Below are 25660 nucleotides of genomic sequence, written 5' to 3' on the forward strand. Positions count from 1 at the left end.
TTTACACTCTAGCTTTTGATTGTTTTCATAATTTATAACTTTGGGCTTACTTTACACATGTTGAATCACAAACTATATTGTAATTTCTTCCCTATGAAAAAAGTATCATCCTTCCTCCACACAAAATACAACCCGCATTTTAAAAAGCTCCGACGATCATCATCTAGCCCAGAGCCTAGTACAACGTCACATAACAAGCAGATAGATTTCCTGACTGATAATGGAGTTAAGGCCCTCCGTTGGATAGAACAAGGTCTGGGTTTCTCTTCAGCCCTCACCGGGACAAGAAGAGGTGACATGACAAACCAGGAGCACGTGCAGCCCCATCTCTCAGTAAAGACTGTAAACTCCCAACTTCAACGATGCTAGAGTACCTGGATGGATTCCTCCTAACTTACATGCCACAGATGAGAAATAAAAGAAAAACCAAATCCCCCTTCAACTTCAACAAGCAACACCACCTTTGGCTCTTTTTTGTACAGTCAGTACCCATTTCTATTTCCAGCTCCCATTTTGTGCTATCAAAACTCCTACAGCAAATTAATCAACTAATCTTCAGTCCTTCAAGGACTCAGGCACATGCCACAGAAGTGTGAGTTGGTGCAAAGGAAAGTGGTACAACCAGGATGAGGGTGCTAACTTAAAGTTTAATGTAACTGAAGCCTAACTTTTTTTTTTTTAATTTTATTTTTAAGCAACATCTACACCCGACGTGGGGCTCAAACTCACAACGTTGAGCTCAAGAGTCGCATGTTCTGACTGAACCAGCCAGTCGCCCCTGAAGCCTAACTTTAATGCTTTGAGAAACAGAACTAGAAAATAAACTGAGCAGTAAAGATAGTCTGAATAACAAAATACAAATGGAAGCAAAATTAACATCACATTTTAAACTATCACAGTAGTAACACATGGCTATTTTTGAAATTACATAACTTCACATAAAAACACTGCAATATTCTTTGTGTGATTTTAGGGTCTAAAGTAAAATGGCAAAGCAAAAATGTATACACCAAAGGAAGCTGACGCTAGAAACACTTATTTATGCAACATAAATGTGTACAGGTCCACAAGTATTTAATTTTTAGAATTAAGAATAATTCAGAATTTTCATATTTTAGAAAAGTATGACGGTATATACACCATTTATTAATCTAAATTTCTCAGTGGCTTCTGGAACAGGGTCTCTCAATCAATCATAGAAATATATGTGCAATGAAACATGCATATTCACGCCAAATGAGATAAATCAAGACTATAAACAAATCACGACCATAAATAGCTTCACTTTTGCCAATAAACTTAAGAAAAAACTTTCAATTTTCAGAACTTTTGTATTTCAGAATTATGAATAACGGATTCTAGGTCATATATTGGTTTTCTCCTCCAAAGGCAAAATAGTCCTTGTAAGGATTTGCAATTTCACTTCTCAAGTTCAGAAACACGTCCAAAACAAAAAACAAAACAAAAAACAAAACAAAAAACTCCACTCAATAAGAAGACTTAAAGTAATTTTGCCCAAAAACTTTGTGACTTGAGTAACTCCTCCCCAGAAACATTTACAAAGCTATAAAATGTAGAAAATGTTAAGTCATAAAATTGCTGTTTGAGAAGGGGGGGAAGATTCAGAATATAAGCCTAACTGAACATGAATGTTTCCAGCTACAACCTCTCCCCAGTCGCGTGCAATATCTTAAAATAATCACACTATGCTCTGCGTTGTCTGCATACAACTGCATGCAATGTTTCAGCATCTCTTCTATTAAATTGATGTTTTACTAATGAAATCTTTCTAAATGACCTTGTATGTTGTCTTAAACATCGCAGTTGTCCAATAGATCATTTAATTATAGTTTTTAAAATCTACGGCAGAGAATTCACACTCATAATAAATCCAGAAAATACCAAAAGCATGTTTTTAAAAATCTGTTAACTTTGTCACCTAAAGATAATCAAACTCAACAAAGACACACACACACACAAAATACATTCACACGTGTACACACAAGATTTTAATTTAAAAGGCGGTAAAAACGTAACTCAGTTTTTAATGGGTTATTTTTCGATCCCATCAATAGAAAGAAAATACTAGCAGCTGACCCTAAGCCTCATGGTCAGAATCAAATAAGCAATGTGAAGGTTTTTTGGAAAATGTAAAGTATATGAAACAGTTTGCAAACTGACAGGCAGAAAGAAAGGAACGAAAATGATGCCAAGCTTCAAGCTCTAGTCTAGAGCAGTCAGTGGTTCTTAACTCTACCTGCGTGAGAATCACCTGGGGAACTGGTAGAAAATAATGAAGCCTGTGCCCCCAACAGAGCAGCCAAAACCAAACCTCTGGGGAGGCAGGAGTCTGGTACCTGTATTTTTAAGAACTCAAATGACTCTACCATAGAGAACCACTAGGACAACTGAGCATAAGTAACTAAAGAGGCTAGAATGAAAAGAAAGTACGAGGAAGATTATTGTTTTCAGCTTCTCCAGACTAGATAAGATTTCAATTCTATTTGCCTTTAACAAAACACCATGTATGATGTGAACCTATTTTAGCTGTTGAAAGGGAAAAAAAAATCCTTAAACATAAATCTGAGTATGTGCACATGTACATACACAACTTAAATCAACAAATAACACATGTGATAGATTCAGGGTGGTGGAATTACGGGCAATTTTCATCTTAGTGCCTTTCTGGATTACGAATTTCTTTAATTAACATATTTCTCTTTTACAATCTGGAAAACAATATTATAAAGCTATAATGCAAACTACTATTCCAGGTACCAGATCTGCCATGTAAGACTAATTCAGGCGGTGGAGTTCAGGATGTGAGTAGTTAACTCCTCGAGGCCCTTTTATATGACATGTATGTGAGAACTAAAGCATAGTTGATTAATTAAGCAGTAAATTCCACCCCTATACCCTAAACCATTGTTCAACCTCTTCATTAAAGTCATTTCTGATGCCACCAACTAATAACATTTCTTTTCCCCCTAATTCCTGGACAATTCGTACCTTTTTTTACATGAGTTCGTCAAAGACGAGATAGTCAGAAGCCCTCTGCTCCTAATTCAGAATGCCTAGAAGAGGACTAACTTGGGAGAAGCGCACTGTCTTAAAGTAGTAGAAAATTTTCCCTACCTTGACACACACCACATTTGACACAATAAAACAGCTGAACAAGCACATGAGTGCTTTGATGATAAATACACTCCACCATATAAACTGCAGAAAACAAGCTGCAGGTTTTAATGGCAGAGGTGAAAGGTTTGATTTGGTGATGTGAAACTGAGGCTGGACAATATTCCAGCAAAAGTTACGAGGATTTCTAACACAGCAACAAAGTGGTAAAGAATAAAACAATGTTGCAATGATCCACATGTTCTGTGCTCTAAGAGTAAGGATGCTTTACACCATCACTGCCTAAGGAAGTGCTACTAGAGCCACTGAGAAAGGTAACTCTGAAGATAACAGACTATTAAATCTCTGATATACGTGCTTCCAACAAAGAAACAGGCAATTAAAATAAGCCCCAAAAGAGGTATTTTTAAAAGCAGTTCAGAGAGCCATCATATGGCCCTCAGTATTCATTCAACAAATATTTTCTGAGTACCTATTACATGCCTAGCAGTGTGCTAGGCATTACTGAGATTAATGTGAACCAAAGACTATGTCCTTCCCCTCACAAAGTTTCTAGCCCAGTGGGTATCCAAAAATATCTATGACAATTCTGTCCCCAAAGCCCTTCTCAATGCCACAGTTCCGATTAGTTTCCTTAACACTCAAATAGACTGCCGTTAAAAAAAAAAAAAAAAGCAAGACTTAAAGTACACTAAAATGACGTATTATGTTAAATGCATTTTATGTGGTTTACTATATCCTTATCAGACACAAATTTTAGAAAGCTTTATACAGTAAACATGTAATTAATTACACTGTCTGAGATATTTTCCACATAAAATTAGGCATTAGATGTTTGGATAAACCTACAACCCCAAATTATACTTGTTTCTACAGGAGGAAAAAAATCAGATTTCACGTAGTGGTTTGAACCTTTACTGAGCTTGCACGTATTGCACATTTCGACTTCAGTAAGTACTGCATTATATGTCATTCCGAATACTACACGGATTAACCACATAAAATAACTTTTGCTGAAGTTTACAGGTGACTCTAAAGGTCGAAAATCAAAAGAATATGATATGCCATCATCAGGTAAAGCAAAAGAAACTTTAAATCTATAATCTCTAAAACAAGTTAATGAGGACTTAGCTCTACCTGTTTAACTGCTTTCTTAACACACACCCAAATAATATGACAGTAAATCTCCCTGGTAAAGCTTTCTTCTGTGTTACTTATTAAAAAGTTCATAGCAAAGAAAGTTGTAAAAAAAAACTCAGAAGGGACAACCAATATAAGCTACAAACTTATTAACCGTTTCGCCATATTAACCACATGCAAACATTTTATAAACAATATTAGAACCAACTATAACACTACCGACATTTATTACAAGCACAAACTTGTTTTTAAAATATTCTAAAATAGAGTTAAGAATACAGATCCCTTTTCCCCTAAATAAAACAGAAATATTTTAACATAAATTTTTTAAAGAAATAGTGACCCTGCATTTATAAGAGAATAAGCTTAATATTTCACCTAAGTAAATTATTCCAGACCCATTAAGCTTCTCTTGCTTTCTTAACATCATTTAACTTTTACTTGATACCTTAGGATTATCATAGGAATTATTTATTTTCCCAACAAGTTGCTGTATCTCGCTGATGTTTACATGACTACCTCTAAGTAATCCCTGTCTTCCTTTTCTAATAATTTGTCCTAAAGAATATTTATACTGGTTGAGCACCTATGAGCTTTACAGTTCCTTCCCTAGACATCTATTTTAGTTGAACAGAAAGCAGTTTTCTTCTGACTCCTGACCATATATAATCATTAAATTTCAGAACTAAAAGAGTCCTACAGATGATCTAGTAAAAATTCCAATTTTACAAAAAAAGGAAACAGACCACTGAAGGAAAGGTGTTATGATCAAGATGAAGTTATTTTCAAGGTAGATACTGTTGAGTAAAGTAAGATTTAGAATGTAGTAATTGAGCAATTAGACTGAAAAACTGACATCACATTAAAATATTTCTTGAATCTTTGATTTTAAAACTTATTGCTATTTTTAAGTTACCACATTCAAATTTGATTTTTACACTTGTTTTTATTATTTTTATTTTTTAGCATTATTTTTAAACTTAATTTAAAATAATCTTACTTATAAGCATCTTTAATTGCACATTAATTCAAACCAGGTTCTTAGTTTGGGATTTACATTATGTTCTTTGAATTCACAGAATTTTCAGAACAATGATAAATGGAATTAAGGAGACAAGAGCTATTTATCGTGCATATCCTAGAATGAGTCTCATGAAGTACTCAGCAGTAGTCTGCTACCGACAAATAATTGAATGTTACAACTGCTAACTAAAGACAAGACCTTAATATCAGTGTTATGGAAAAATTAAAGTTCAAGTATCCTAATAATCCAAACTGATATTTGTATTTATATATATACACACACACACACACACACACTGTACATAAAGAAAAAAACTTCAAATTTTGTATTGCTAAAATTATTTCTAAGGGTAAGATGAATGAAGTTCCTAATAACTGAAAAAGAGATACACAGAGAAATTAAAAATAGGTGAGAATGAACGTTATCAGATGAGGTTTACTTTCAATGCTAAAATCGATAATCAGCTTGAATAATCTGGAACTATGATTAATACATAGCATCTGTTAAACTATCACAACGTGCTAAATAAATGACATGAATCAAAATCACTACAAGAAATATGGTTAATTCCTGATATACTTATTTCCAAAATTTCTATGCTTCATTTTGAAATAGCCTCTGGTTTGTCAGCATAGACTTCTCAGCACAAGCTTCTCTCAACACAGGGAAATGTATCTCTCAAAGTGATACACTGAGTCAGAGTTACATTAAAAGCCACAGATCTTCAAGATAACTTTGTTATTCCTCTAAATTCCATTTCCACTGCTGTCATTCCCATCCCACCCAGGAAATACTCCTTAGCCCTGTTCAATTTCCTCTGGCACAAAAGGGAGACTCTTGCAAACCTATGAAGGCTCAAATAGCGAGATGGCATCAAGATCTGCCTGGTCCTAATACCTACAGATTGCTTAAACTCAAATGTTAATATTCCGGCCTTTTCAAGATTAATCCATTCAATCATTTTACCCTAGTTACAATCAATCTGGTGCACAGCAGACAGAGCAGTATTTGGATACTTAAAGCAGTAAGGAAAGTTAGATTTTTAAAAATTCTGCAGCTGTCCATGACACACTCTACATGGATCCAGATACCCACATCATGTCCACCCTCTGCCACTGTCCTTATGGGAGAGTGGGAGATATGTATTCATTATTCAAGTCAGACTTCAATTACCAGAACATTTTTAAAAAATCTAAGCCCCACTTACATTGTCAAAATGTTAATTTGAAACCACTTTTCCCTATTCACTAAATCACCATATCCTGGAAATATATTCTGGCCTAGTTTAGAAGTTATAAAATTAAAATCTTTAACATATCCCTATAATTTTTTTAAAGCTAATTAATCATGGATTTTCCCTACCTTGTTAGTATGATTGGTGAAGCCTTTTTGAATTTCACTGAAAATTAGAATGTATAATAGTATAAATGGAAATTAAGTTCACCAAGTCAAACAAAATACTAAACATAAAAGTTATAAAACTTCAATATACTAGAAAAAAACAGCAGGAGCCAAGGTGAAAGATTTGGAAGGAATTCCATCAATACTCTGCCAATTGTGGGGCAAGGTAGACATGTATTAAACTGTATTTTATTCTTCAGGTCTTCACACTACGAAGGAAGAAATATTATGAAACTGGACTTTGTGATTTTTTGGAAGCAATAAAGAACTGGTCTCTTTCAGGTCAGCGTCAGCCAAATCTTAAGGGCTACAAGTTACCCAGAGCCTGGCAACAGTAACTTTTCTTCCTTGACCCAAGAAGGCAGAGTGCCAGAGGGAAATAGCAAAGAGTAGCACTATATAAACAGGGCAAGTGGCACAAGAGCAGAGGCAAGTTATATAACCAAAATATATTTTAAAATATGTTCATAACTCGTAACAACCTTTGCCTTTGGTTGGTTTCTTGTTTGGAGTATCAGTTGAAACAGTTAATTCAATATTATCTGGATCGCCTCCTTCCTCTTCAATAGCCTACATTAGAAAGAGAAGTTAATATGCTACACAATCTATCTAAACTTATTTTATAAAAACGAAAAAAAATTAGCAAACCTCAAGCCTCAAGACATTAGAATTGCCAGTCATTTCATAAACCGACTTCAAAAAGAGCAATTAAACTACACGAGTGAGAGAAACTTTCACGGGGAAATCTCATTAGGTATCAAAATCACAGGGCGTTTTAAATTCTACCGAGTCGAGATAATTAAATATCACATATTATCATACTGAACAAAAGTCTAAATATTCTCAATTGCAGAAAAGTTGCTAGCTATGAAAGTAAATGACTAAAAAGAGTTTTCCTAATTTCGAGAATGCAAACTTATTTCTCCTCCACTACAATTCCAACGCTCACTCAAATAAACCAGAAAGATAATCAGGGATGAAAAAGCAGATTACTGCTCTGATGCAAAAACTGAAAACCCAGCGGAAAACAAACCCTCTCTCTTACCCACCCCTCAACGCCCACTACCAATTCCCCCCCAAGATGGGAAGGAAACGGTTGGGCACAATTAAACGGTAACTTCGCAGAAGTCACCAAAGTAACCAGTCCCTCCGAGGCCAAGAAATGCACGCGCTCACCACCGCTAAAGACAGGGGACCGAGCGCCTCCCGGGTCTCCACGATCGCCCTTGGGAGGCCGCGCCGGCGGTCGGCAGCCCTCGCAGCCTGGCGGGGACGTCCCGGGGGAGGCAGGGGCGCGCTCGGCTGCGACGGCCGGTCCCGGGCGGCTCGCGGGCCCCTCGCAGGCCCAGCCAGGCTCGCGGGGGCGGGGGCGCCGCGGGAGGGTCCTCACCCTCCTCGCGCGCGCGGGCGCCGCCCGGGGCCTCTCCACCGCGTAGCCCCGCGGGCCCCGGCGGCTGCGGGCGGCCAGGGGCTGCGGCGGAAGTGGGGGCTCCGAGGTGCGGCCTAAGCTCCCCTTCCCGGACCTCCCCGGGCCTCACCTGCTTGAGTCGGGAAACGAGCACAGTCTTCACTCCGGTGATGTCTAAGTTCCGCCGCTTCAGCTCGGACTTGAGATCGATGACCCGCAGATCAGTGATCTTTTTACCTTCCGTCTGACCCGAGGCGGCCGAGGCTGCCACAGCACCGGTAGCGGCAGCCATTTTAGAAGAGCAGCGCGCTGCCGAGGCAGCGAGTGGGCTGCAGGGCGGCGGCAGCAGCGCCAACTTCGACCCAGGCCTCGGCGGCCGGCGGCGCCGCGCAGCGCTGCGCACAATGAGCCGCTGGCCCCGCCCCCTGTCCGCCACCCCAGCGCAACCTGCAGCCGCAGCCAGCACCCGGATGACGGGCGCGCGTGCGCACTGGCTCGGGGGACGGCGCCCGGCGCGCTCCGCGGAGCCGGCCGCGGCCACCTGGGCGGCGCGACCCCTTGCGTGGGCTGGGAGGTCAGGCACGTCCAACCGCACCAACGTCCGCTGCGCCGCCGTTCTCCCGCCGCTTCGTTAGCCATTTTCTGGCAGCGTGGAGTCTTGAGCAACAACAGTGTCAGGCACTTCGCGGCGTAGATAGTTCGTGTATTACTCAACACAAACCAAGGGGCGTGTGCGCGCCCTGAACCTCTTCCAGGGAGCTACTTTATCAGTCCTGCTGAATAATCGAAAAAAATGTGGCCAGTGTGCACTAACGAACCAGGTTCCCTGAGTTCCAATCAAAAGGCCAGAAAGAAACCGTAGGGCAGTTTTAGAAAATAAAATAAAGGGCTCTAAGGGCTATAAGAATATTAAGGGGCTGGCCGGGTGACATGTCCCACTAGCTGGCTCAGGGGAAAACATGCCTTCAGCCCAAGCAGGCTTAGTTTATCCCAGGGCTGTCCCCGCTCGCTGGAAAAACAGGACAACTTCACATCTGCGTTGGCCTCAGTTTGCCAACCCCTCCGGTGGACCCGAGGGCGCTACACGAATTTGATCGCTGAACGAGGAAGTTTTTAAGTACTTGTTACCATTCTCATACACTGTGTTCACTGTCTTAACCCCGCAAAATCTGGGATCCCAAGAACAATCACCATCTTCTTAGGAAGGACCGGCCTGTACAAGTGAGTACCTATTCGTAACTTTAGTCAGCATTATTAATAAAGCGTAAGCATTTATGGAATAAAACTATTCTATAAATTCCATACACCGATTATGACGCACAATTAATTATACTGTCATTTTCTGGTTTTAAAATTTAAATTGATGAGTTCTGTCTCCCTTTATGTCGTTTTTTCTGATTGACTAATTAGACCAAAAGAAGAAAAACTGGACATAATGAAATAATACTTGACGTTCGGGTAGTTCTTTACAGTTTATAATGCGCTTTGACACGCAATAACCCTCTTAATCCTTCTGAACTCTGTGGGGGTAAATCTGTGCGAGGCTTAGAGAGATTAAATGGCTTGTGCATGTTCACATAGCTGGTATGTGGTGGAACCGGTGCTCAAATCCAGGTCTCCTGATTCCAAGTCCAGCTCTGTCTCTACTATAACTAGATTTCACGGTCATAGAATTTTAGAATTCAAAGGATCTTTAGAAATCTGGCACAATCTCTCTCTCTCAATCGATAAAGATTTTTAGAAATTTACCTGGTGACCCACAACTAATTATTGGCCGAACTGACACTGAACCAGTGTCTTTCCCACCCTGCGCCACCTGCCTTGTGCCTACTAGTGCCCACTGGATTGCATTGTGAACACTTGTGAATACTTGGAAAGAGGGATTGTACTAACCAAAAACCAATGTGATAGTTAAAGTGAATGAGTTTTTCTTTGTCCGAAGAAAAAATTTAGTAATGGAGTTATCTTTAAAAAGGAGATTTATGCCTTCTGATCTATGCACTTGAGAAGGACACAATGCCAAGAATGTTTAACCTGAATCTCGTCATGAGAAAACAATCAGACAATTGTAGGGCATTCAACAAAATAGAAGCTCTGGATTCTGCAAAATAGCAGTATCCTAAAAATAAAAGTAGTAGAGCAGTTCTGGAATAAAGATCACTAAAGGGATGTGAAAACTAAATTTCGTGTGTGATTGCCGTTCAGATCCTGGATCAAAAGAAGCTACTAAATGAACAATAGGGAAATTTGAGACAATTGGGACATTTGAGACAATTGGGAAATTTTACTGTATATTAGACTGCATTATTGTACTGATGTTAAGTATCTGCAACGTTGTATCATGGTTATGTTGAATGTCTTAGTTCTTAGGAGATACTTGCTGAGGTGCTTAGAAGTGAAGTATCTTTCTGTCTGCAATTTACTTTCAAATGGCTTGGAAGGGAAGAACAAATGTGGCAATATGTTACAAATCACTAAAGTAAGTGTAGCAAAATGTTAATAATTATGGAAACAAATGTGGCAAATTTTTAATAATTAGGAAATCTAGTTGAAGGGCATAAGATTGTTAATTGCATACTGTTTAAATTCTTTTTATAAGTTTGAAGCTATGCATAATATATAAATTAATTTTTTGTAATAGAAAATAAAATGGAGGAAAAATATTTTTTCACTTAATATCTAGAATATTTAATTTTATCATTTAACCTACGATTTTTGGTTTTTGAAATTACTTATCTAAATAATTCACCTTTAAGTGGATGTTTTTTAGTATGATATTTTTTCTTGTCTTCCTGCATCAAGAACACTACTATCAGTTTTATTGTAGAAAGCCTCTTGCCATTTATTGAATAGTTTTGCACTCGTTATGGATTTTATTTTTGTTTTTATGTAAGTTCATCGTTTAAGAAATATCTGTTGAATATTTACTATCTGCCAGGTTCTAGGAAGATAATGATAAACTTGATCTATCTTGTTCACCATTGTGTGGGCTCCTAACACAATGTAGACTCTCAGTAATTGCTCGAAGGAAAATAGGCACAGTGCTCTGAGAGCCTATAATAGGAAAATCCCTTATGGGGGGATAGAATGATCTTTATCTTATGGACAAGAAACCTGAGGTTCAGAATGTCAATAACTGGTCCAAGAGTATAGAGTTAGTAGAAGGAAGATCCAGGATGATTTCGAATCCATTGCATTTTTTTGTTGTTGTTACACCAAAGTTTATTTGCATTCCCAAAGAGAATTTTCTACCTTCTTCCTAATGCTAAGCCCCGGTTTCTACTATTCACTCCATTTTTTTGAGAGACCTTAGTCTCTGCTTACCATCTTCCTGTCCAATACCATTGTTCCTTATCACTTTCTAATAAGCTTTAAACTTTCCCATCTTGAAATATCTTTGCTTGGCCCAAGATGCTGTGTCCTTCCCCTAATGGAAAGTGTATAGCTTCTGGTAATGACAGAAGAGGTAAATCAGATAAATGCCCCCTCTAAAAATAACAAAAATGCTTGACAAAATAGAAAGTTCAAATCTTCTATTATCTGACTGATTTTCTGTGTCTTGTTACATTAATTACTGTGAGAGATGTGTTAAGAATTTCACAACAAGGGACTCCTGGGTGGCCGTCAGTTAAGCGTCTGCCTTTGGCTCAAGTCATGATCCCAGGGTCCTGGGATTGGGCTCCTTGCTGAGTGGGGAGCCTGCTTCTCCCTCCACCTGCCACTCGCCCTGCTTGTGAGCTCCCTCTCTCTCTCTCTCTGTCTTTCTCTCTCTCTCTTTCTCTGTGACAATAAATTAAAAAAATCTTAAAAAGAATTTCACAACAAGAATGTGGATTTGTTTGTAGAACTGTCAAATGTTACTTCATGTATTTTAAAACTGTTATTAGATGTATACAAATATACAATTCTTACACCTTCATAATTAAGTGAGCCTTTTATCTTTAGTTTTTATTTTGCTTAAATGCTATACCAGCTTTCTCTTGGTTAATGTTTACAAAATGTGTCTTTTTCCAAACTTTTGCCTTGAAGCTTGTTGCGTGGGTTTTTAAAAAGATTTTATTTATTTATCTGACAGAAAGAGAGAGAGCGAGCGCACATGTGCTCACAAGGAGGGGGAGCGGCAGGCAGAGGGAGGAGAAGCAGGCTCCCCACTGAGCAGAGAGCCCGATATGGGGCTCAATAAAGTCTAAAAACATACTCACCAAAGAGAAAAGTCAAATGGCATACACACACACACACATACACACACACACACAAGTAATCGATCTCATTGGTAATCAGGAAATTATATTTCAAAACTACAATGATATCTCTTTATACCCCAGCATAATGCCTGAATCAGAGAAACTAACAATACCAAGTGTTGGCAGACGTGGAGTAATTGGAACTGGGATTAAGTGGGAGTAAAAATGGATACAACCACTTTAGAAAACAGTTTAGAATTATCTAATAAATTTACAGAACCACATATCTTTTGACCCAGAAATTCACTCTTAATTATATAGTTTATGGCAAAACAAATACGCATAGCAGTAGTATTTGTAATAGCCTCAACCTAGAGACCCAACAAATGTCAATTAATAGTAGAATAGGTAGGGGCACCTAGGTGGCTCAGTGGGTTAAGCATCTGACTCTTGGTTTCTGCTCAGAACATGATCTCTGGGTCAGGGGATCAAGCCCCACATAGGGCTCTGCAGTGGGCGCACAGGCATCTTGTCCCTCTCCTTCTGTTCCTCCCCCTGCTCACATTCTCTTTCCCTCTCTGAAATAAATAAATAAATAAATAAATAAATAAATAAATAAATAAAATCTTTTAAAAAATAAATAGAAGACCATAGTGTGTATATATACCTACGCCATCAGGGAACCAGACACAAGCCACCAGCCCAGACACTAAAAGGCAGAAGCATCCAGCACACATGATCTCAGATAAACAACCCCCCCCCCCCCCCCGCCAGCTCAAACTGAATTTAGACACCCGGGTATTTCCTGCCCAGGGGGTACACTGTTCCTGGAGGTACAGCAATACCAGGTTGATGCATGGAGTGGACAGAGTAATCTCCTATTCCATCTCCCTGCTCCAAAAATCCATTTAATATATTGTCCTCAGAGGACATATCAGATATTAAACTGAAAAAGAACAAACACTACACTTGATCTTAGCCAAAAGACCAAGAAGTGATTGCTTAATATTTTTTTTTTGTTTTAAAATAATTGTAGATTCACAGGAAATTACAAAAATAGTACAGAGAGTTCCCATGAGCCCTTCGTCCAGTTTCTCCAAATGATTGCCCCTCTTGTAACTATGCTACAATATCAAAATCAGGTATCGATATTGGTACAGTGTGTATGTATATTTCTATGCTATTTTATCTCAAAGATTCTTGATGCACTTCAATGGAGATCCAGAACTATTCCATCACTACAAATATTTCCCTGTGTCACTCTTTATAGTCACACCCACTCCTTTCTCCCACCCCCACAAGCCTAACCCCTGGCAACTGCTAAGCTATTCTCCATCTCTATGATTTTTTCACTTGAAGAATGTTACATAAATGGAATCATAGAATATGTGACCCGTTGAAATTATCTTGTTTTTACTCAGCATAAGTCCTGTGAGATCCAAGCTGTTGTATATATAAAGAGTTTGCTCCTTTTTGTTGCTGAGTATTTTTCCATCGTATGAATGTACCACAGTTTGGTTTTTGTGTGAACTCTAGTCATTTCTCTGGGACAAATGCCCAAGAGTGTGAATGGCATGTCAAAAACAAAAGTTTAGTAACCCTGATGTAAAAAGAGCTTCCAAAAGTAGAGAACAAAAAGTCATGTTGTATGTATGTTTCATATTTTAATAAACTGCCAAACTCTTCTGTTGTGGCTTTCCCATTTTATATTTCCACCAGCAATTGATGAGAACATCTAGGCTTTCCATATTCTTGCCAGTGTTTGGTATTTTCACTTTTCAAATTTTTAGCTGTTTTATTAGGTATGTAATGATGTGTCATCAAAAGTTGGGACTTCTAATAACTAAAGGGAATCAACTTCTAACACCAGGTTATATTCCAAATGGATTAGGTATTTAAATATAAGAGATGAAATTATACAAGTCTTTGAAGAGAACACTGGTGACTTCGCAGGTCTGATTTCTGTCACTCTAGCTTTGCCTTTTCCAGTTTGCCATATAAATGGAATCATAAGTATGAGGCCAATTGATGGGTTCAAATTTCAGTTGTTTTTAATTTTAATACTATGAATGAAGCAGCTGTAAACGTTAACATACAGGTACTTGTGTAGACATATGTTTCCATTTTGAGGGGGGAAGATACCAAAAAGGGGTAGTATTGTAATTGTATGTTTAGCTTCAGGAGAAACGGCCAAACTGTTTTCTAGATATGCTATTTTGCATTCCCACCAGCAATATCTGAGCGTTTCAGTTGCTCTAAATCCTTATTAGCACTTAATACGATCAGTCTTTTTTATTTTAACCATTTTAGTAGGTATGTAGCGTTATTGTTCTAATTTACATTTTTGTAATGACTAATAACTTTGAATATGTTTTCATGTGCTAATTTGCCATTAGTATGTGATGAAGTATTCAAATCTTTTTGTTGTTGTTTATTAAAAAAATTGGGTTGTCTCACTATCATTAGGTTTTAACTTTTTTTAATAATATGCTTCTAAGTCCTTTTTTATATATGTGTCTTTTGAATATTTTCTCTTGGTTTCTAACTCATACCATCATTTTATTAGGTGTACTTTCAAATGGCAGGACTTTTAAACTTTAAGGGTGTCCCGTCTATCATTTTTTTCATGATTCATGCTTTTTGCATCTTACCTTAGAAACATTTGCCTAATCCAAGGTCACAAAGATTTTCTGATGTCTTCTCTTAAAAGTGTTGTGTGTGTGTTTGTGTGTGTTTTTAAGGTTTTATTTTTTTAAGTAATCTCTACACCCAATGCGGGGTTCAAACCTACAGCCCTGAGATCAAGAGTCGCATGCTCCACCAACTGAACCAGCCAGGTGCCCCCTCTAAAAGTATTAAGTTTTAATTCTTCAGCCTCTGATCCATTTTGAGTTAATTTTTTATATGGTGTGAAGTAACAGTCAAAATTCATTTTAATATGGAAGTATAATTTGTCTCATCACCAATTTGTTGAAAAAACTGTTCTTTCTTTGTTGAATTATCTTGGCAACATTGTTGAAACTCAGTTGATCTGGGATGCCTAGGTGGCTGTTGGTTAAGTGTCTGCCTTCGGCCCAGGTCATGATCCAGGGTCCTGGGATCTAGTGCAGCGTTGGGCTCCTTGCCCATCAGAGAGCCTGCTACTCCCTCTGCCTATTGCTCCTCCTGCTTGTGCTGTCTCTCTCTGGCAAATAAATAAATCTTAAAAAGAAGAAGGAGAAGAAGGGGGAGGGGGAGGAGGAGAACGCCTGGGTGGCTCAGTCGGTTAAGCAGCTGCCTTCAGCTCAGGTAATGATCCCAGGGTCCTGGGATTGAGTCCTGCATTGGGCTCCTTGCTCCATGGGGAGCCTGCTTCTTCCTCTGCTTGCTGCTCCCCCTGCTTGTGCACTCTCTCTCTCTCTCTCTCTCTGACAAATAAATAAAACCTGAAGGAAAGAAAGAAAGAAAGAAAGAAAGAAAGAAAGAAAGAAAGAAAGAAAGAAAGACTCAGTTGATCTATTTCTGGACACTGTTGTGCTCCATTGAGCTACGTGTCTACCCTTTCAGGATTGCCGCAGTGTCTTGGTTATTGTGGCCTTATAATAACTCTTGAAATTAGATAGTGTGAGTCCCCAATTTTGTTCCCTTTTTGAAAATCATTTTGCTCTTTGAGATCCTTTACATTTCTGTATAAATTGAAGAATCAGTTTTTCGATGTCTTCAAAAGGTCTTACAGGATTTTAGTTGGGACTGTGTTGAATTTATAGGTCAATTCAGAGAGAATTACATCTTGACACTATTGTCTTCCCAAACATGTACATGGTATTATCTCTCCATTTAGTTCCATCTTCTTTACTGTCTCTCAGCAATGAGTAATAGCCTTCAACATACAAATATTGCATATATTTTGTTAGATTTAGTCACAAATATTTCGTGTTTTTGATTGTATTGTAAATTATATGATTTTCTTGACTTCATATTTAAATTGTCACGAGTATACAGAATACAATCTATTATGGTACATTGATCTTGTGTCCTGATACCTTTTGAAACTTAGAAGTTATAGCAACTTTTTGTAGACTCTCTTTTTCTTTCTAGATAGACAGAAAATAACTCTTCTTTTCCAATCCATATGACTTTCTTTTTTTTTCTTTGCCTATTTTCCACTAACTTGGACCTCACAGCAATGAGGTATAGAAATGGTGAGAGCACATTTTCTTGCACTGTTCCAGATCTTAAGAGGAAAGTATGTGGTCTTTAAATGTAAGTATGATGTTAGCTACAGTTTTTTTCATAGATGTTCTTTATCAAGTTTAGGAACTTCCCTTCTATTCGTAGTTTACTTAGAATTGTTATCCTAATTGGATGTTGAATTTTGTTTGTCTTAAAGGTTTTTAAAATATTTTTTATTCATTTGAGAGTGAGAGAGACAGAGAAAGCACAAGCAGGGGGAGAGGCAGAGGGAGAGGGAGAAGCAGACTCCTTGCTGAGCTGGGAGCCTGACATGGTGCTCTGTCCTGACCTGGAGATCATGACCTGGGCTGAAGGCAGACACTTAAGCATCTGAGTAACCCAGGCGCCCCAGATGTTGAATTTTGTTAAATAATTGTTCTGTATCTGTTGGATGATCATATGGTTTTTCTCTTTTAGTCTTTGATATGGTTAACTGTATTGATTGATTTTTGCATATTGAGTCAACCTTGGTCTCTTTTGATAAACTCCAATTGGAAAATTAAAATTTTCCTTAAAATTATTTTTGTTCCATAAGTTATATATTATTCTTCTAAAGATTGCTGGATTATATTAATTAATATTTTGTTAGGGTTTTTCTTTGAGTAAACTCTACCCACAACACAGGGCTCAAACGCATGGCCCCAAGATTAGGGGTCATGTGCTCTATCGCTGAGCCAGCCAGGCCCCCATTGTTAGGGATTTTTAAATCTATTTTTATGGGATATGAAATTTTGTTTTCTTGTAATGTTTTTGTCTGGTTTTGGTGTCAAGGTAATGCTGGCCCCCTAAAATGATTTGGGAAATGTTTCTTTATCTTGTATTTTTGCTCAAGTGTATATAGAATTAGTGTCATGTTTTCCTTAAATGTTAGGCAGAATTCCTCATTGAAGCCCTCCAAATCTAGAATTTCTTTTTCTTTTTTCTTTTTTGTGGGAAGTTTTTAAGTACAAAATCAATTTCTTCAAGATATATGGCTCTTTGGGGGCGCCTGGGTGGCTTAGCCATTAAGCGTCTGCCTTCGGCCCAGGGCGTGATCCTGCCGTTCTGGGATCGAGCCCCACATCGGGCTCCTCCGCTATGAGCCTGCTTCTTCCTCTCCCACTCCCCCTGCTTGTGTTCCCTCTCTCACTGGCTCTCTCTCTCTCTGTCAAATAAATAAATAAATAAAATCTTTAAAAAAAAAAAAGATATATGGCTCTTCGGGTAGTTTATTTCTACTTGAGTGAGCTTTGTTAATTTGTGTTGTTTGAGGAATTTGTCCCTTTCACAAAGTTATCGAAAATATTGCCATGAGGTTGTTCCAGGTGGAAAGAAAATTTCTGTTCTTCTAAGAGACAAGTTAATGTATAGTGAAGTGGCTTTTTTTTTTCATAACATTTTCGGTTAGTATGGAGATTAAAGGTATGTTAACTTGTATTGTCAAAAATGTTTTGTCAGTATATCCTCATCCATTGCTGACTGGACTGTGAGTAAATTCACCTGTATGGAGATCAACTTGAACACATTTAACGAAATTGTAATGCACGGACACTTTGGCCCAGAAATTGTACTCATAGGCAATAATGCATTCTTGTAGGTAATAGCACACTTATAAGAAATACGTATGTACCAAGATATTTACTGCAGCATTATTTACAATAGCAAAATTGATGGAAATATTCTAAAAATTCATCAATGGTATGGTTATATAGCAGAATGCTCTGTACATATTAATAAGAATGACGAATCAATGCATATACTACTATGGAAAGACCTACAGGATCGATCTTAAAAATCAAACAGAACTAGACACTGGAAGATGGTTTGAATGGTATGCTATCATTTGTAAGGGGAAAATAATATGTATAATTATGTATATAAACATATAGACATATCTGGAAGAACATACAAGAAACTGTTAATAGTTGGTTCATTGAGGTACAATTTTGTTTTAGTCCCTTTGGGCTGCTATAAGAAAACCACCATAGACTGAGTGGCTAAGAAAGAACAGGAATTTTTTTTCTCGCTGTTATGGAGGTTCAGAAGTCCAAGATCAAGGGGCCAGGAGATTCAGTGTCTGGTGAGGACAGAAAGGATGAAGAGAGCTCTCTGGAGCCTCTTTTGTAAGAGCATTAATCCATGAGGATTATGCTTACATATGAATGGGGGGGCACAAACATTCAATCTATAGCAAATTTGCGTACCATTTAAACTACGCAATTCAATGATTTTTAGTAAATTGACAAAGTTGTACAACCATCCTCACAATCTAGATTTAGAACATTTCTATCACACGAAAATAACCCCTCGTGTCCATTTGAAGTCACCCTTGTTCCCACATCCCATCCCTCGGCAACCAGTAACATACTTTATATTTCTATAGATTTGCCTTTTCTGGACATTTCGTATGAATGGAATTATACAACATGTGTTATGCATCTAGGTTCTTTGAGATTTATCCATTTTGTAGCCGTATCAGTTGTTTGTTCCTTTATACTGCTGACAGTGTTCCATTATGTAGATATAACTACCACGTTATGGTTATCTCTACACTAGTTGATAGACTAGTGGATTGTTTCCACTTCGAACTATTGTGAATAATGCTGCATGAACATTTGTGTACAAGTCTTTGTGTGGACTTGGATAGACATCTAGGAGTGGAATTACTGGGTTTTATTGTAAATTAAGTTTAATTTCTAAGAAACTGCCACAGTGGCCGTACCATTTATATACCCATCAGCAATATATGAGGGTTCTATTTCTCCATATCTTTTCCAAGACTTGTTATTGTCTGTCTTTTTGATTATAGCCATACTAGTGGGTGAGAAGTGGTATTTTGTTGAAGTTTTAATTTGCATTTCCCTGATGGCTAATATGTTGACCATCTTTCCATGGGCTTATTCCAGCCATTCATGTGTCTACTCAAATCTTTGTCCATTCATAATTGGGTTGTTTGGGGGTTTCTTTTAATTTCTATTACTACTTTTTCTATTTATGGGATTTCTAATTGTATTTTGTATCCATCTATTCTCGTTTTATTTGTTTTATAATTTCTTGTTATTTTTCATAAACAAATGTTATTTCTTCATTGGTCTCTTTGAGGATCTCAACATAATTATATTTTCTTTAGTTTTTATGGAAAATTTCAGACATAGACAAAAGTGGAAAAAGAGGATAGTGAACATTCATGAATTCATCACACAACTTAATATGTCTCCCATCTCTTTTGTAAGGCTGGTTCTCTAGAAAACCTTGTCTTTAGTTACTCAAGACGTACCTATTGAAACCCTTCTCACATATAACAGGTTTCCTCATGTACATGGTACTGTTGGACTAGTATTGCTTCTCTATGTCATGCAATAATCGATATCTTTATGACTAGTAGCAGAGTGTTCTAAAATCCATGGTCCTTGTCTAACTCAGCCTTTGGATTTCAGATAAGCTATACAGACCAATAGGACAGGAGGGGACGATATGCAGAAGGTTTTACCTCTAGAAGAACCCTCTTGCAAAGCTTGTGTCTTGACTTGGTGAGAGAGCACATGGTCCTAAACCTCCTAGAAGATTTTTGTAGTAAGGGATTATGAGAGAGCTTATTACCAGACTCACACTTTGGCTTCTATATCAGTCTCCCTCTCATATGTTTACTTTTAGTTGAGTTCACCTCTTTTCTTTTTTAAAAATCAATTAATTAATTTTTTAGGTCTGATTAATTAATTTAAGTTATCTCTACATCCAATGTGGGGCTTGAACTCGCAACCCTGAGATCAAGAGTCACATGCTCTACCAACTGAGCCAGCAAGGCACCCCAAGCTCACTTTTCTTTGTTTTGTTTTGTTTTGTTTTGTTTTGTTTTGTTTTCTTTAATTTATTTTAGGCGGGGGGACAGAGAGAGAGAGAGAGAGAGAGAGAGAGAAAGAGAAAACCTCAAGCAGACTCCCTGCTGAGCATGGAGCCTGACATGGGCCTCAATCTGAGGACCCTGAGATCATGACCTGAACCAAAACCAAGAGTCAGATGCTCAACCAATTGAGCCACTCGGGCACCCCTCACCTCCTTTCTTAAAGAAGTTATGAATCTCACTGTGGTATTGGTCACCCCAGCTTCCTTTCCTTCACAAAACTCACTATGGTAATTATTGTAGGGGTGTTGTTAAGAATGTTTGCTGTCACACAGTATCCCTTTAATGATAGTATTTCTTTCAGGTTTCAATATAAGGAAAATTTCTGCTCCTTCTGAGACATATTACTGTAATGACTCTTGTGAATCTTGTAACCAATTACGTTTACTTATTGGCTTTGACTGAAAGGAATCTGAAGCTAAACCTGGACAAAAGAAATTGTCCAGGATTGTATGGTATGTATTTCTTGTGTCATCTCATAATTACTTCAGGCTGAATTTTGCTTTCTTCCCTTATTTGTCATTGTTTTTCTAAAGTGTTAATCTTTTTAAATTTCTACCCTGATATTATTTATATTCACGTAAGCTATCACAAATACAATTAGAGAATAGGGTTGGGAATGTTTACCCACACACAAGAGTTGGTTCGTTTAAAGTGGCACGTGTAGCAAGGAATTTATGAGTATTTTACATCTTAATATATAGTCATGGTTTCAGGTTTTTAGATTGCATCTCTAAGCTTATTTTCTCATCATTAAGACAGGTTTTTGTTGCACAGTCCAAAAGTGGAGCAGTGGAAAATATTCGTCCTGCAACAACAAAAATATTTTTAATGTGAAACAACTTTTGTCTTTGTGTGCTCCTTTTTTAAACACATAATACTGACTGTGGACAAGTAATGAAACTCTTATATATTATTTTCTCACTTATAATGTGAATAAAGCCTACTTCACTTAACAATCAATTCAAAGAGACAGTACCTCTTAAATGAAAAGACACAGTTGATTATTACTACTAACTAAGTTGCCATAGGATATTGGACAAGTTATTTAATCTCTCTAGGGTTTACTTTCCTCTAGTGGAAAATAGAAAGACTGAACTAGATGATCCTTGGTCTTACAACTCTTAAACATTCAAACAGAGATGAGTAAAACAAAGGACTTATCCTTTACAAGGTCACAGTAGAGTGAGAGACAAAGGGGTAAATGGATTAAATAAAATATCATAAGTGCTCTAATAGTGGTTATAAACATAAATTTATTGACACAAAGGAGGAAAGCATGGACTCTAATTGCAAAGCTAAAGGAAGATTCAGAGGTTATGACATTGACTTTCTTTGTTTTTGTGTTAGGGGAGAAGGTGTAGTCTTTTACTATTAACTCCGATGTTAGCTGAAAGTTTTTTAAAGACGCCTTGTTTTAGAATGAATGATTTAGAAAATTTCCCCCCCATTCTTAGTTTGCTGTAAGTTACCATGAAAGGGTGTTGAATTTTGTCAGGTGATTTTTTTTTTTTTAATCTTTAGAGCTGATCATATACTTTTCTTTTTTTAGTGTGATAATATGATGACTTATATTGACTGATATTTTATTAAACCAATCATGTATTCCTGTGATAAAATACACTTGTTCAGGGGCGCCTGGGTGGCACAGTGGTTAAGTGCCTGCCTTCGGCTCAGGGCGTGATCCCGGCGTTATGGGATCGAGCCCCACATCAGGCTCCTCTGCTGGGAGCCTGTTTCTTCCTCTCCCACCCCCTGCTTGTGTTCCCTCTCTTGCTTGTTGTCTCTTTCTCTGTCAAATAAATAAATAAAATCTTTAAAAAAAATACACTTGTTCATGATGTATTATTATCCATTTTTATATATGGCTAGATTTGGTTTACTAAAATTTTGTTAAAGATTTAGCCATCTATGTTCATGAGGGATGTTGTTCTAAATTTTCTTTTAATTATTTTTGCTCTTGATATTAAGGTAATGCTGGCTCCATAGATGAGTTGAGATGTATTCACTTTTGTATTATCTACAGGAGTTTATGTAGGGTTGGTATTCTTTCTTCCTTAAATATTTCATAGAATTCACCAGAGAAGTCATCTGGACCTCAAGTTTTCTTTCGGAAATTTCTAAAACAAGGCATTCAATATATGGATCTGAAGTGATGTCCTTTTTCTCATTCCTGATGTTAGCAATTTATTTCTTCTCTCTTTTCTTAGTCCTTAAGTAGTTTGGTTAGTGCTTTATCTGTATTACTGATACTCTTAGAGAACCAGGTTTCACTGATTCCTATTACTTTTGTTTTCTGTTTCATTGATTTCTGCTATTTCTGTTTTTTGGTTGTTTTCTCTCTCCCTCTCTCTCTCTCTCTCTCTCTCTCTCTCTGTGTGTGTGTGTGTGTGTGTGTGTGTGTTTATCTTTTGGCCCCTTTTCCCATTTCTCTCATCCTCCCAACCCCTGCCTTTGGCAACCACCACATGTTCTCTGTATCTATGAGCTTGTTTTTTGTTTGTTTCTTTAGATTACACATATAAGAGAGATTATATAGTATTTATCTTTGTCTGAGTTATTTCACTTAGCATAATGCGGTCAAGGTTCATCTGTGTTGTCACAAATGGCAAGATTTCCTTCTTTTTTATGGGCTAATAATATTCTATTGTGTATACAGACCTCAATTTCTTTATCCATTCATCTGTCAGTGGACATTTAGGTTGTTTCCACATCTTGGCTACTGTAAATAGTGCTGCAGTGAACATGAGGTTACATATACCTTTTCAAGTAGTTGTTTTTATTTTCTTTGGATAAATACCCAGAAGTGGAATTGCTCAATCATATATGGTAGTTCTATTGTTATTTTTTTAGGAACCTCTGTACTGTTTTCCATAATGGGTATACCAATTTATATTCCTACCCACAGTGTGCAAGGGTTCCCTTTTCTCTGCATCCTCTCCAACACTTGTTATTTCTTCTCTTTTTATACTAGTCATTCTGACCGATGTGAGGTGATATCTTATTGTGGTTTTGATTTTCATTTTCCTGATAATTAGTGATGTTGAGTATCTTTGCATGTGTCTATTTGCCATCTGTATGTCTTCTTTGGAGAAATGTATATTCGGGTCCTCTGTTCATTTTTTCATTGCATTGTTTGGGGGTTTTTTTGCTATCAAATTATATGCATATTAATATATTGTGGATATTAACCCCTTATCAGTATATATGCTTTGCCAGTATTTTCTCCCATTCAGTAGATTGCCTTTTATTTTTATTTATTTATTTGAGAGAGAGAGAGAGAACATGCATGGGTGCATGTGAGGAAGCAGGGAGAGGCAGAGGGGGAGGTAGAAAGAATCTGAAGCAGGCTCCACACTGAGCACAGAGGCCAAGGCAGTGCTCGATCCCATGACAGTGAGATCATGACCTGAGCTGAAACCAAGAGATGAATACTTAACTGACTGTGCCACCCAGGCACCCTCGTTTTTATTTTGTTGATGGTTTTCTTTGCTGTTCAGAAGCTTTTTAGTTTTTATGTGTTTTTTTTTTTTGCTTTTGTTACTTTTACTTTCAGTGTCAGATTTTATGTTTATTTTTGCTTTTGTTACTTTTACTTTCAGTGTCAGATTTTAAAAATCATCACCAAGACCTATATTAAGCTTACCACCAATGTTTTCTTTAGGAGTTTTATGGTTTCAGGTCTTATGTTCAAATCTTTAATCCATTTTTAATTGATTTTTGTTTATGGTGTAAGATAGTGTTCCAGTTCTATTCTTTTGCATGTGGCTGTTCAGTTTTCCCTACACCATTTATTGAAGAGACTATCTTTTCCCCATTGTATATTCTTGACTCCTTTGTTCTAACTTAATAGACCATATATTTGTGGGCTTGTTTCTGGGCTCTCTATTCTGCTCCATTGATCTATTTATCTTTTTATGCCAATACCACACTATTTTGATTACTATAGCTTTCTAAGTTGACCCTTGAACACGAGTTTGAACTGCATGGATTCACTTATATGCATTTTTTTCTATACAGTATAGTGCTGTAAATGTATTTTCTCTTCCTCGTGGTTTTCATAATAATTTCTTCTCTAGCTTACTTTATTATAATAATACAGTATATAATACATATAACATACACAATATGTGTTAATTGCGTGTTTATATTATCAGTAAGACTTCCAGTCAGTGGTAGGCTATTAGTAGCTAAGTTTTGGGGGAGTCCAAAGTTATACATGGATTTTTGACTACATGGGAGTTGGTGCTCCTAACCAGTGTGTTATTCAACTGTAATAGGGTTTGAAATCAAGGAGCATGGTGCCTCCAACTTTGTTCTTCCTTCTCAAGATTGCTTTGGCTATTCCAGATCTTTTGTGACTCCATATAAATTTTAGGATTGTTTGTTCTAGTTCTGTGAAAAATGCCTTTGGAATTTTGATTAGGATTTCATTGAATCTGTAGATTGCTTTGGGTAGTATGGACATTTTAACAATACTAGTTCTTTCAGTTCATGAACATGGGTTATCCTTCCACTTTAACTGTGTCTGCCTCAATTTTTTCCCTTAATCTCTTGTAGTTTTCAGCATAGAAATCTTTCACCTCCTTGGTTAAATTTATTTCTAGGTATATTATTCTTTTTGATGTAACTGTAGATGGGATTGTTTTTTTAATTTCTTTTTTTGATAACTTGTAGTTGGTGTAGAAAAATGCAACAGACTCTTATGTATTGATTTTGTATCCTGCAACATTACTGAATTCATTTATTCTAACAGTTTTCTGTTAGAGTCTTCAGGATTTTCTATACACAATACCATGTCATCTGTAAATAGTGACAGTTTTACTTCTTCCTTACCAATTTAGATGCCTTTTGTTTATTTTTCTTACCTAATTACTGTGACTAGGACTTCTAATACTGTGTTGAATAAAAGTGGTGGAGTGAACATCCTTGTGTTTTTCCTGATCTTAGAGGTTTTTCATTGAGTATGATGATAACTGTGGGCTTGTTGTATATGGCCTTTATTATGTCGAGGCACATTCCCTCTATACCCACTTTTGTTTAGAGTTCTTTTTATCATAAGTGGGTGTTGAATTTTACCAAATTCCTTTTCTGCATCTATTGAGATAATAATATAATTTTTCTCCTTCTTTTTGTTTATGTGGTATATCACATTGACAGATTTGCAGATGTTGACCATCCTTACATTCCTGGAATAAATCCTGCTTGATCATGGCATATAATCCTTTTAGTGTATTCTTGAATTTGATTTGCTAATATTTAATTGAGGGGTTTTG

The 25660-nt window shown here is 37.2% G+C and overlaps 2 protein-coding genes and 1 non-coding gene across 7 annotated transcripts in view; 1 reads left to right on the forward strand and 2 right to left on the reverse strand.

Moving 5' to 3' along the window:
• The window catches only part of SLTM (SAFB like transcription modulator), a 42564-nt gene extending 33988 nt beyond the window's left edge, over positions 1 to 8576 (reverse strand). For all 3 annotated transcript variants that reach the window (XM_026518585.4, XM_026518586.4, XM_026518584.4), the window contains exons 1-2: positions 8239 to 8576; positions 7183 to 7270 (exon numbers count right to left, since the gene is read on the reverse strand). In XM_026518585.4, coding sequence (XP_026374370.1) covers positions 7183 to 7270; positions 8239 to 8400 — 250 coding nt within the window. In that variant the 5' untranslated portion in view covers positions 8401 to 8576. The remainder of the gene's footprint in view (positions 1 to 7182; positions 7271 to 8238) is intronic.
• Positions 8577 to 8718: 142 nt separating this feature from the next.
• Positions 8719 to 25660, forward strand: part of RNF111 (ring finger protein 111) — a 113190-nt gene continuing 96248 nt past the window's right edge. Inside the window, exon 1 of one of the 3 annotated variants that reach the window (XM_048219685.2) lies at positions 8719 to 9329. The gene's annotated coding sequence lies outside the window, so the exon portion shown is untranslated. The remainder of the gene's footprint in view (positions 9330 to 25660) is intronic. The other 2 variants (XM_048219701.2, XM_048219708.2) reach the window with 2 other exon arrangements.
• LOC113269761 (U2 spliceosomal RNA) lies at positions 13104 to 13291 on the reverse strand. Its single transcript, XR_003321571.3, has one exon. It is a non-coding gene; the product is annotated as a U2 spliceosomal RNA (small nuclear RNA).

Source organism: Ursus arctos, unplaced genomic scaffold, assembly GCF_023065955.2.
Source record: "Ursus arctos isolate Adak ecotype North America unplaced genomic scaffold, UrsArc2.0 scaffold_36, whole genome shotgun sequence".
NCBI lineage: Eukaryota > Metazoa > Chordata > Mammalia > Carnivora > Ursidae > Ursus > Ursus arctos.